The 13,679-nt window shown below is 36.9% G+C and overlaps 1 protein-coding gene across 3 annotated transcripts in view; it reads right to left on the bottom strand.

The window, feature by feature from the left end:
- Positions 1 to 656: 656 nt before the first annotated feature.
- The window catches only part of LOC111398959 (phosphoenolpyruvate carboxylase 4-like), a 25,481-nt gene continuing 12,458 nt past the window's right edge, over positions 657 to 13,679 (bottom strand). For 2 of the 3 annotated variants that reach the window (XM_023026141.1, XM_023026139.1), the window contains exons 11-20: positions 11,336 to 11,409; positions 10,918 to 11,202; positions 9,079 to 9,204; positions 8,827 to 8,928; positions 8,411 to 8,557; positions 4,646 to 4,744; positions 4,417 to 4,505; positions 3,588 to 3,714; positions 3,303 to 3,509; positions 657 to 1,672 (exon numbers count right to left, since the gene is read on the bottom strand). In XM_023026141.1, the coding sequence (XP_022881909.1) occupies positions 848 to 1,672; positions 3,303 to 3,509; positions 3,588 to 3,714; positions 4,417 to 4,505; positions 4,646 to 4,744; positions 8,411 to 8,557; positions 8,827 to 8,928; positions 9,079 to 9,204; positions 10,918 to 11,202; positions 11,336 to 11,409 (2,081 nt within the window). In that variant the 3' untranslated portion in view covers positions 657 to 847. The remainder of the gene's footprint in view (positions 1,673 to 3,302; positions 3,510 to 3,587; positions 3,715 to 4,416; positions 4,506 to 4,645; positions 4,745 to 8,410; positions 8,558 to 8,826; positions 8,929 to 9,078; positions 9,205 to 10,917; positions 11,203 to 11,335; positions 11,410 to 13,679) is intronic. The other variant, XM_023026140.1, reaches the window with a different exon arrangement.

Raw genomic sequence — 13,679 nt, forward strand, 5'->3', positions numbered from 1 at the left:
AGCTACAATCACGTACATCTAACTCTTTGTCCAAGTGTGCAAATGACAAACATGACCAACGAAACTTACATTCTCAATAAAACTAAATCATCTGCAAGAACCAGATAATAATAAGAGCACAATCAAAACATTTTCAAAATTATAAAGACAGTAATTACATCATTAACACGTAACTGAAGTGGCATTGACAAGTATAATGAGCCAAAATGATGTTTGCGAAACCAAATAATTGAGTCATTTTAATTATGTTCCATCCAATTAAGTTCACTACCATAGTTGATATTCGCGTTTGTTCCTAATGAGGTAATACCAAACTCAATATTCTTAAACTCACCTTCTCATAGAACTAAATCATTTTATGTAGTATGTGTTTGTGACACTTAATTATCATCGTCGCGCGTGCAGATCGATCTCAAATAGTTAAGGATTTTTACAATTATAATTTCGATTTTGCCCTAATTCATCCTATAATTGAAAGTTGACATTAAGATTTGTATGATCATGAGAGAGACAGAGAGAGAGAGAGAGAGAGAGAGGTGGGGAGAGGGGTTTGAGAAATAGGATGCTTTTCACTCTCTATCTCTCTTGTGAACTTTTTGTCGTAGAGAATTACTCTAGCGACGGAAGAATAAATAATAACAGAAATAAGAAACTGATAACCAAAATGGCAAAAGTGGTTCATCATTGCAGAAACAACACTTCAGTCTACTACGATTCGCCATGGCTTTTATCCTACAGCATATGCATATGGTATCCAAACTAATAATCAAACTGTATTACTTTCAGCAATAACATAATAAATGCGCATCGGATATCTACAAATCCACCTAACCGTGTTCATTGACGTTCAACCGGTGTTCCTCATCCCAGCCGCAATGCCATTTATCGTTATAAGAAGAGCATCTCGAAGTTTGTTATTTTCATTATCATGTCTTAATCTCTTCAATATCTCCACCTGCAACATGTTCATTGGATTCAGATAAGGCAGCCTGCTCTCGATCAATCTGCGAAGACTCCGATTGTTATCTGATAGTTTTTCGTGTCCTGTAACTAACAATACAAACTTTTCTGCTGTTTTAAGCTCTGTCCTTAGCTCCGCACCAAGCTTTTGTCGGTTCTCCGACACAAGAACTTCATCGTAATGCTTGGCCACGTGAATGTCTGCTTTCCCCAAAACCATTTCTATGAGATCCACAGTCGACTGAAAGAACGGCCACTCTTTGTACATTTCGTGTAAATCTTCAGTGTACCCTTTTTCACAAACACCCTTCAAGCCTGCTCCTACTCCAAGCCAAGCGGGTAGAACAAATCTAGTTTGGGTCCACGCAAATATCCAAGGAATTGCCCTTAGATGTCCAATTCCAGCTGAACTCTTTCTTCTCGTAGGACGACTTCCAATGTTAAGAAAGGCAAGCTCGGCCTGAGGTGTAGCCTCATGAAAGTATGCATAAAATTCTGGATTTTCGTAAACTGTGCTACGGTAATTATTGCAGCTGACATTTGAAATCTCCTCCATCAGACTACGCCATTTTTCTTCCCTTGGGTGCTGTGGAGGCTGTAAGGTAGCCAGAAGGACGGCCGTTGTGTAGATCTCTAGCTGCCGAACAGCAATTTGTGGTAGTCCAAACTTGGCCTGCACCATTTCTCCTTGCTCGGTTGAACGCAAAGTACCCTGCCATTTAAACAAACGGCCAATGATATTGAGACATAGACCATACTAGAGTGAAGACTCACACTCGCCATTAGTGGATATGCTAGAAGTTCATTACAAATAAATGGAAACACAATTATAGATAACTTTCATCTTTACGAAAATATTTTTCAGGAAAAATAAAATAAAATTGCAAGCTTCAAGAGAAATGTGCAATCTAAGCTATCTGGGACTATTTGTTTCTCAAAATGTGGAAGATTCTATCCCAAATAACAGAGATAAGAAATAATGAGAGTAATCCTAGTATTCTTAAACAAACAGCCAATGATATTGAGACACAGACCACATTAGACTGAAGACAGTGAGCTCAACATTATTGAATGCTTGAAATTCATAAGAAATAAATTGAAACACGATTATTGATTACTTTCATCATTATGAAGGAATAACTGAATAAAAATAAGCAGAAAAATTGCAAGCTTTAAGAGAGATGCAATCTAAGCTATCCAAGATCATATGTTTCGCAAAATAATGGAATATTGTTAAGCAAATTGTTGTCAGACGATCTCCCGGGCTACGATGTAAAATTTTCTATCAGCATCGACCAAATGACTGAACCAAAAGTCAACACCTTAATGAAATGATTCGACCCTAAAATTATTTGGGCCATCGAAAGTAGCCTAATTCGTTTAGTACTGTTCATGGTCCACTTCTCAACCTTTTGGACGGCTTTTAGGCGATGGCTAACTTAGTGCTATATTTAACCCACTTACATGAATTGGGATTGGTCCATTATTATTCCCTAATGACCTTTTTACTCTAATGGTTAAGTATATATGCTGCTTCTCCGGTGCTTTTACCTTGTGTTAGTGTGTTATATGCTCTTCCTTTGATAGAGAACAACGGCTGCCTTCTCCGTGATTTCGAGCCTTTCATTTTTCTCCTCCGTTCTCAGCCTTCGTGGCTGCCTGTGTGGCCGCTAGACACACTACCATACTATGTTCTTTGTTGGCAAACCTAAAGCAACCAAAGTAGAGATTCTTTGAAAGTTTTGGGTCGGTTCGTCATAGTGGTGTTGATTGATTGGGTGTTTACTGAGCCCGGAAATTGCCTTGGTGATCTCCCATTCCGTATAACAAATATTCTATCACATTAACAGAGACAAGAAAAAAAGTGGAAAAAGCCACACGAGGTTTTTCCTGTGAATGGAATAGAAGAAGGGTATCAACGGAAATGATAACATATGTCACTATTTCATATTACTCTCCCGTTCAGTTCAACTATAGTTTCCCACGATACTGCTGGCACAAACTCGTAGCATAGCAAAGATCAGACCATAATTCATCTGGCCTCACTTTATTCATGGGTATATGACCTTGCAGACCCTATTAGATGTATATTCACTTTCCTATGAGAGCATGGTTAGCCACTGTTTCACCTGTTCTTACGCATATTGCGTCCATTGACAATCATGTGCAGAAAATCTTAGCATAATGAACTGTAGGACAGGAGAAACATAGAGTGCAGGTTTTCAGGTAAGATGCATTAAAAGTATACCACTTATGCAATGATGTCCAATGAATGTGAATTCAGCGCATCCAGTGAGAAGATTAATAGGACTTCTCATGGAAGGTACAAACTGAAAACTAACCATAACAGAACCAGGTGGTTGGGATTGAATAGCAAGGTATGTGGGACCACCACCACGTCCAATACTCCCTCCGCGCCCATGGAACAGAGTAACCTTTATACCGTATTCATTGCATGCAGCTACAACATCTTCTTGAGCTTTGTAAAGTTCCCATGCAGCAGTAAAGCGGCCAGCATCTTTTCCTGAGTCAGAATATCCAACCATCACCTGTACACACAACTACAGCATAAATTTGGAATGAAGATAAATAGTATGAAATATCAGGATAAATTTAAGGGCAAGTACCTCCTGCTGCCCATTATGGTTCTTGATGATATGGTCGCGGTACCAATCAGTTGATAGTAGTTTTCTGATCACTGATCCAGCTTCTCTTAAGTCCTTCACAGTTTCAAACAGAGGAACTACTCGTAGCCTATTCCAAGGCAAGCACATTTCTTTGGTGAGAGTTTCATTGTACAAACACTAGAACAACAGAGATTGAAAATATGCAATATTTCCTAATCGTAAGTTTGCACTACTAATTTCTGTTTGCCATAAACTTCGCAGTTCTGCATTACACCTCATGATAGTGCTTGAGCAAATATTGAAGCAACAAACTCACTGCATCTGGCTTTCAGCAGATTACATATATGAAGGAAATTTATTCATCCAATTTCACAACCAATCACTTGAATTATGGTGTGAATAAAATTTTCTTTAACTCGCTATGCATCAAAAACCCCAAGATGGAATGAAATATGTTGTTAGCCTTGAAGATGATCAGGCATACTTCCAGCATACAAATTGTTTCATTCTGTCTTCAATTTGAAGTTATTGTGAGATATCTATATGAACCCAGGCAGGTTTGCACTTAGCTAAACGGTTGAGCTGAAGTTCAACTATAGCACTTAAGGAAAAGTTACAGCAGCTTTCTTCTCTTTTACCAATAGGCAATAGAATTTGGATGCAAATTTTTTTAAATTGTTACTAGGAACATATATCCATCCCTTTAATCAAGCAAAAATAATTTATTTTCATAAGTCCGATATAGTTCACGCATTTCGATGACAATTTGTCATGCTTAAACTCCAAACTTCAGTTGATTTCCAACAGAAAATATATAGAACAGTCTTACATTCCACCAGGACATGCTTTGCCAAGTTCTCCAGCAACAGCAAGATGAGCATCCTTCTGCAAGAGCTCGACAGCAAGCACATCACTAGCCTGCCAATTGATACAGACAAACATAGTAGTTGATACAAAGAACTAGAAAAAGGAGGAGAAAAATAGATTACTTTGTTGAGAGATTTTAAAGCACAACATGAAATAAGAGCATGTGGATTATTACAAACTACAACTCATACATTGGAGGCCATAGAAATCACATATGCTCCAAGTGAATCGCTTCCCAACTCTGCCGCTACTTTGAACGTGTCTAATACTTCTTTCACGTCAGGGCAAACCTTAGGATAGGAAAAAAAAATGAAAAATATGTAAGGAAACAATTTTGTGACACCATTTATGCAGAGTTTGACCAAAAAATAACAGGGAAAAATAAAATAAAATTAGTAAAAGCAACAAGTTTCCTAAGACATAAGCACATGCAAGTATTTAACTGTATAGGTCTGTTGATAAAAGTAATTGGTATCAAGTGTGAAAGTTTTGGCTGGATGATCTTCCCATTCGGGATGATTTCATTATATAGGGCAAACCTTAGGATAGGAAAAAAAAATGAAAAATATGTAAGGAAACAATTTTGTGACACCATTTATGCAGAGTTTGACCAAAAATAACAGGGAAAAATAAAATAAAATTAGTAAAAGCAACAAGTTTCCTAAGACATAAGCACATGCAAGTATTTAACTGTATAGGTCTGTTGATAAAAGTATTTGGTATCAAGTGTGAAAGTTTTGGCTGGATGATCTTCCCATTCGGGATGATTTCATTAATAAAGCTATACAAAATTATGGTAAGAGAATCATACAGACATGGTAAGAGAATTATACATATATGATTACGTATAATTATGGTAAATAATCTCTGTTGATCTTATTGACATCCCCCATCAAATTGATGCTGGTTGATCAAGAAGCATCAATTTGTTAACTAGAAATTGACGTCGTTGTCTTGTCATCGCCTTAGTAATCATATCAGCAATCTGAATATCAGTAGTGACACGTGGAAGAGAAATAATTCGATCATTATAAGCCTTTCCTATGGAATGACAATCCACCTTAATGTGCTTAGTCGGTTCATAAGACACAGGATTAGCAGTAATTTGAACGGCACTAGTATTGTAGGCATGAAGTGAAGTAGGTTCAAGCTGAGGATAACCAAGTTCCGCTAGAAGACCTCAAAATTAGACAATCTCAGAGCAAGCAGATGACATAGTCCGATACTCAGATTCGGTGGAAGATTTAGAAATGTGATCTTGCTTCTTACTTCGCCATGAAATAAGCGCACGTCCAAAAAACATACACCAACCCATAATTGAGCGACAAGTGTCCATACATCCAGCCTAATCGGCATCACTATAACCCGTTAACTTCAGAGAGGAGTTAGATGAAAAGAAAAGACTCCTGTAAGGTGTACCAATCAAATATCTAATAATACGATGAACCGTGGCTAAGTGAAGATGTCGTAGGGATGCATGAATTGACAGACTTGCTAGACCGCAAAAGAAATATCAGATCGCGTAGTAATAAGATAATTTAAACTGCCCACTAACTGACGATATAAAGAGGGATCAGAAAGACGATCACCCTCTTCCTTGTGATACTTCACATTTACCTTCAAAGGAGTGTCAACAGATTGACCATTTCGAAATCCAATTAATGTAATCAACTCCTCTATATACTTATGCTGATGTAGGTAAGACCCGATTGGAGTTGAAAGCACCTCAAGACCTAAGAAATATTGCAAAGGTCCCAAATCCTTCATATGAAACGATTCCATAAGTCGGTTTTGAAGGTGAGATATTAATCCTGAGTCGTTCCCGATAATAACTATATCATCCACATAGACAAGAAGAAGCACAATACCTGCCTTGCTAACAGAGATAAAGAGCGAAGAGTCATGTTGGCTCTGAGTAAATGAGAACCCCAAAAGAGTAGAACGAAACTCGTCAAACCGAGCACGAGGGACCTATTTCAAGCCATAAAGTGAACGCTTTAGTTTACAAATATCGAGAAAGGGTTTGGAGGAGACCTGCTGGAGGTGACATATAAATCTCTTCCTGAAGATCACCGTGCAAGAAAGCATTTTTGACATCCATCTGTCGCAAAGACCAACCGTTGGAGGTAGCTATAGCAAGAACGGTACGAACCGTTGTCATTTTGGCAACAGGAGCAAGTCTCCTCATAATCTATTCCATGTTCTAGGCGATTACCAAGAGCCACTTCAAATTCGGGTCGCAGTTTCATTAGGAACTGATCTTGCTTACTAACTTCTTGAACATCTTGTAGTGTTGATAAGGCTATTGCAAGAACCTTGACATGAACCATGCCAGAGTACTCACTCCACAAGTTTAAAAAAACCAGAATAATATTGCTTAATAGTGAGATTACCCTGACTATAGTTGGCAATCTTTAACTCCAGCTGAAATCTTCGAGCATTATTATCTTGATAATAAATGCACTTTAAATACTCCCACATTTCCTTAGCAGTAGTGAAAGAGCGTAAGAGAGTCCTTGGTTATTCTTATACCGTTCTATGCCCTCGGGTTCCTTCACTCGCTTAAATTATTCACCATGTGCGACTACATAAACCCCAAAATCCAGGAAATAATACGAGCATCCTTCATTTCCCAAGCACTGAGATCTTTAGCATCTTCAGGTGCTTTAAAAGACCCATCAATATAACCCCAAAACTCATTTCCTTTCAAAAACATCTTGAATTGAAACTCCCAGGTCAAATAATTCTTCCTCGTAAATTTAACACAAAATGCTTCAACTGGCATGATGTTGTATCACAAAGATCAACCAATTAAGCAAAAGTAAAATTAACCCACACCAAATACTAGCCCACAAGTTGGTAACCTAAGAAATAATCAAATCCAACAAATTATTGGCCCAATTGAATAATCAAACCATACGAGTGGATAATCCAAACCAAATAATCAAAGCCCACAATATGATTGACCCAATTTAATATTTAAAACCCCCAACCCACACCAAATAACCGAGGCCCAATACAAATTGATCCAGTCACAATCTAAACAGAAGCCCACGCAGAGAGGTACGTCGAAACAACTCGCGTCGAACACCACAGAGATGCCGAAAATTGTGTCGAACACCCACAGATGCCAGAAGTTCTGAGACAGAACTTTGGCCACCAAGAACAGTTCACATAGTAATCTCGAAGTCGGATACGACTGAAAGACGCTATATCACACCAATTGCACACATAGGAAGGATCGATCAAACTCCAATTACACCGTAGGCAGAAGAAAACTGAAAATCAAAGATTCAACAATGGATTCTAGAGGTAAGCTCAGATACCATGTGAAAGTTTTGGCTAAATGATCTTCCTGTTCGGGATTGCTTTCATTATATAGGAAAAAAGCTATACAAAATTATGGTAAGAGAATCATACAGACGTGGTAATAGAATTATACATATATGATTAGAGTATAATTATGGTAAATAATCTCCGTCAATCTTATTGACATCAAGTTTTCTCTTCATTTGAGCAAAGTAAAACAAACAGAGAAATGCAGAAATTGATATTTATTCCATGGTTGAGTACAATCTTTTTACTTGAAAATTGGTTATCACTTCACTCTCGCAAGTATTTAAAATCTTGTTCACAGGTGTCTCAAGTGTAATATGTGTAAAGTCCCTGCCCTATAGAAAAAGTCCAGTGGCCAAATACTGAAGGCCATGTATTCAAGGTATATGCAGTTACAGCTTCCACTTTACAAGTGAGAAAGAAGGATAACAATAGATATTTATGCAAGCAGGGTTTACATGCCTTCGGTGAGTTTGGGATGTAGAAACATCACTCAACCATCCATGCACTTGTTATCATTGGACACCCTTTTTGGTCGAGATTCGTGTAGAAAATGGCAGCAATTTTATATATGATTTGCAGATAAAATCCTCACAAACAACTTTCAGTAGGATAATTACCTCTATAGTTGAGGGGACTAGAGGCCTCTTCCCTTTCAGCTCTCTTGTCAGAAATTCAAGTTTTTTATCTTCATCCCACTCACTGTAGGTACCCATATCTAGATACCTGGTAATTGCATCAAGTGTTTCTGAATGTCTGACAGATTCCTGTAAATCGTGGAGAGTTGTTAGCACGTATAGCATAGAAACATCATAAGGACATCCTCTGATACGGAGAACTACCTCATAGATTAAAAAATAAAAAAGTACAGAAAAAGAAAACTATTAGGACATATGGTGCGTGCTTGGTAAAATGAACTAGGGAGTCCATAAAAAATTAAGAAATATATAAGTTGAAACCTTGTTTATTGTAGTCTACAATTGCCTAATATTGTTTACCAAACATGCCCATAATGTTAAACATCTAGGCCAACTACCTGACGAAGATCAAGCTTCATTAACACCATCCCAAAAGTAGTAACACGCCTTATTAGATCTCCTAACCGACCATCAGCAAGGATTCCAGACCCACAAGATTGCTGCAAAAATACAATTCCAGACAAAATATCACATACCAAAAAGTAATATAAATTGGTTAAAATCTAACTCATTTATTTTATTAACCTTTTCTTCTTTTTCAGGGAGAGACTGGGCAAGGAGATAAAAAGCAATTAGATGGTGAGAGTTACCAGTGAGTCATAGCACAGCAGCAGTGGTTCAAGAAGTTGATCTGAGGTTTCAAAATATTCCCAAGGATCATATTCACAAGGAAGATCCTCAAGAAGAAGTTCCAGCCGCTTCCGTGTCTTCAAGAGCTAAATTTATGGACAAAATACAATCTTTTACTTCGTAATAATAAAAGAAAAGAACTGAAAAGGCCCAAGAAAGAAGAAACACATTTTATCTTATATAAATTTTAGTTGACCCTAGTGTTGAATTTATCCAAGTAAAACAAAAGAGGACTAAGCCATTGAATGTTGGAACAACATTAGCATTCAATGTGGATAATTAATTGAGATAATCCATGGCACAGCTATTAGCATCTGACAATTGTCAATTTCCTATGGACTTCAACATAATGCTAATCCATCTCTTCTCAATAATCAACCAAGACAGCGTACCTCAACCAACTGGAACAACTATACATACGGGCCGGTCAAAGAGAACATTAGCCAGTAAACAACCTTAAGCAAAACATAATATTGCCTTAAATGTAGGTCCTTCTCACTGCATTCTTGAACGTGATAAAAGAATTTGTTCATTTCACCTCGGACCAAGAAACCAGTAAAAATTATTTCTTAAAGTTTAACCAACATTTCATGCTGTCATGCATTTACTAGATAAATTAGTGTTATGTCCCTTCTAGACTAGTTTCTCACATCTATACAAAAAATTCTCAACAAACCAAATTTATATAAACTTTGAGGAATGAGCTTGGTTCAATATTATAATTAAGTGGTTTGTCATATATATAATTCTAATCATGAAATCAAGTAATAGGTGGGTAACACTAATAAATCCTTAAAAAAATTGTCCTATACAGAAAACCAAAAGATTTTGTATAGATCCAAAAGTTCCATTATGCCAATATTGCCATGCCCAGATCACTTGGCTGAGTTAAAGTAATTTCGTGATATAAAATTACTCTTGATATATACTGAATTCTTGTATACCCTTCTCTCCTCATTGTATGACAATTTGACTCAAGGCCTTTTTGGGCCAGCAAGGCTATAGCAGGTACTCCTGAGTAGATTGAACTGGAGGTGTCATTTTTTTCTGATTCTCTTCGGCTAAAGGGTTTGGAATTATAAAAAATGACAATCTTGGTTTTCATATTGTTCATGAAATTCTATGAATTTTTTGGATTAGAATGTTTTTTGATGGGCTCTTTTAGTACTTTCCCCCAAATTTATTCTTAATTAACAGAAAATGATTTTCTTTACCTAATGAAAAGTACTTCCTACAAGACAAAGTTAATTTTTTCAAGTACCTTTTTTTTCTGAAAAAGTTAATTTCCAGTACTAAAACCTTAAACAAGCACAAGAATTGTCAATAGACCAGAAGTACTAAGCAATCAGCATTGAAGCACGAGAAAACCCTTCAAAAATCTAAATATTTTCTGGTTCCAAGAACTAAATTTAATCCCAGAAGAAAAGTAGCCAACCACATAGTAGATGGAGACATTTGTGCATGTATGAACACACGTGTGATGATCAAGTGGTACATTACGATAATTAACATATCTTGTTATCGGAAGCGAAGCTTAAATGATAATTTTCTGAATTTAAATTATCATCTATCTGCATAGAAGCCCAACTATAAATTTCCATTCACTCAAAAGCTATAAACTTAGTAATTAGAGAACAATAGAATAATAACAAAGAGAAATGTTCTAGAATTTGGCTCACTAATGAATTTTTATAATAATAATCAAAGTTCAGTGAATTTAGCAAACAGAAAATTAACAAGTCTATTTTCTAACAAAAAAAATTCACCACACATGTGAAAGCACAACCAGGAATGATTACCATTTCTTTCACAAACCCAAGAACAACTCTGTAAGGAACTATTCCAGGTTTCTGAGAAGAGCTTGGTTCCAGAAGCCTTTGGAAATTGGTATGACCTATTTGAGATTCAGAAAATAGTTTCCTCTGAGCTAAAAGTTGACTGGAACTGAATGAAGCAGCTTTTGGTGTCACAGCAGACTGAGCATTATCCAAGTTACTACCATTTCCATTTCCAGTTGTTCTAATTGAAATTGTACCAATGCTAGAAGTTGATCCTTCCACAATGGAAGAAGCCTGGCAATCCTGCTAAGAGAGGAGAAGAAGTGTGGAAATTATCGAGGTGGTTCACATTGAAAAAGAAAAGACAAGAAAGCAAGAATGTCACATGCTTAAAAAATAATAATAAAAAAAAAGGGGAGTGTCCCTCAATTTGAATTACCTGACAATTCAGTGGCATGAGCTCTGACCCAAGAACGTCTAGTGGAGGATAGCGAGATTCCACATTGTTGCATTCTACAAAATGCAAAAGTTTCTAAGGAGTTGTATTCATATCATGCCTTAACAGACATGAACAAATGCATGATCAGGATCTTACAAGAAGAGCAAATGCACATAATAACTTTTTATAGTGAAGGTAGCATTTAGTCAACATCAGAATTATTTAAAAAACTAGAATGAACTAATGGTACAGGAAGCCATAAAATTCCCACAAAGCCCGCAGTATTTAACATCTTAAAACTCCTTATGAAATGCAATAGCAATTGAAGAATCGGGCTAACACAACTGGAAGAAAATGAGGTAAATAAGCGCCAAGCTGAAAAATGAATTGTGCCCATAACCAAGTTCTAAGGCCAAGATGAAGTAATCATCCTAAACTGTTCAGCATGAAAGGGCTATTCAATAAGTACATGCCTAAAGAATGTTCCTAATCTCTCACACGGAAAAAAAAAAAAAAAAATCGGTATTCTTAGGAGCAAGCAGAATCAACCCAACTTCAAAAATATTGAATGTGAAAAAATATGATAACATCAAACACTCAAACATTTGGGGTATTCTGCATGAATTATTTTTTACCATTTTGTTCAATATAGGACTACCTCATTTCCAAAATGTTCCCAATAACTTTGGAGTCAGCTACAGAACTCTGTTTATGTAACTCCATTCGATCATTGCTAGGTCTACATGAAAACTCAAAGCAAGTATATCCTTAGAAACCACAACAACAGGTCATGATAGTTTTGGTCTATCCCCTCCCTATTCTAATCCTTATCTTGTGAGATTGTGTCACCCTCATGAACATTGTCTATGAAAAATATGTTTCAACCACCTGAATTTAAGCTTCATCAGTACCCCCTTTAGTTGCTAAGCATATGTTCTCATTTCTTATCCCGTTTAGCATACCAAACCTCCATCTTAAAACTCTCATTTCACGTCGTAGACATTTTGTCAACACATCTTGCCATATTGATGTCAACCTGTCTCTACCTTACTAATTTGTTCAACCAAGAACAAATTGAAGTCTATGCAAGAAATGTCTCACCAATTTAAATTGTCCTCTTAATTTATTCCTAATTGGTGCACAACCACTTGTTCTGATATAGCTTCATTTTCAATTTTATTCATTATAATATGACATTCCATTCATCTAATATCCCCATATTTGCTATGTTCATTTTGTTGCCATTTTTTCATTTAACTAGATAAGTGTCTTTCATTATTACATGAAATTCTTAAACTTCTATAATGTTTGTGTTGGGTTTTTTGATACCCAATAAATCCGGACGAAGATGTTAACGTGGGATTATATATTTCATAGGCCTAGGCCAATGAATGAAATAAATCCAACCACCAAGTCCATGAGCTCTACCCAGTTCAATTGTATTCCCTCTTAGATGACTTGAATCTTGGCCCGTTTAAATCTCTTATACGTCCAACTTAAATCCTAACCCTAGCCTGTTTATAAGGTTATAAACTTAGCAATTTTCTTGTGTGATTTGTGTGTGAATTAAGGAGAACTCGGCTACCCCTTGAGGAGAGAAAAAACGACTCTTTGTAGTGTCCAAAAACTGGTGATTAAACTTTGTGTTTTGGTGGTCTCTTCTTGCCTTCCTTTGTGGTGTTGTTCTCCTTGCCTTTGTGATTACAAATCATCACCGTTTTTCATCCTTCGTGGGCAAGATTGAATAGTAGCCGAGGTGAATATATTGGTTGTGGATGGGAGCCGGTTGGTTTGGTTGTTTGCTAGATAAAGGTACGTTGGACTGAACCCAAAAACACCAATTTGAAGATCTTTAGAGCGAGTTTCTGCAACATTTGGTATCAAAGCTTGGCTTGCAAAATATACCAAAAAAGTCCAGGAAATCGACAGAGACGAAGTAGAAATTAGATCCAAAAAGGGTCCAAAAAACTGTCAAAAATCAACCTCTGTTTTCATGACTTCCGACCAATCCAGAAGGAGTTTAGTGAAATGGAGACCACTGGTGTGACGTGCAGGTGGAGGCGGTTCCGACGGTCAGGCGCGTGTGACCGATGGCAGCGCGTGGAGCCTACGTGCAGAGTAACTGTGCATGAGGGCTCGTGCGACACTTTCTGGCGGAGGTCTCTTCAAACAGTTTGTTTCAAACGTGATTTCTAACATTTTGGTGCTGTTAGTTTTCTGTTTCAAGTTGTACAATGGAGTCTGGACATAATTGTTCTTCACATGTTTGGGAATCGATCATGGTTGGTTGCTACAGTTGCTAAAGACTTTAGAACGAATAATGGTAGTCCTAAAGTGATAAATT

The sequence above is a fragment of the Olea europaea genome, chromosome 8, assembly GCF_002742605.1.
Source record: "Olea europaea var. sylvestris chromosome 8, O_europaea_v1, whole genome shotgun sequence".
Lineage (NCBI taxonomy): Eukaryota > Viridiplantae > Streptophyta > Magnoliopsida > Lamiales > Oleaceae > Olea > Olea europaea.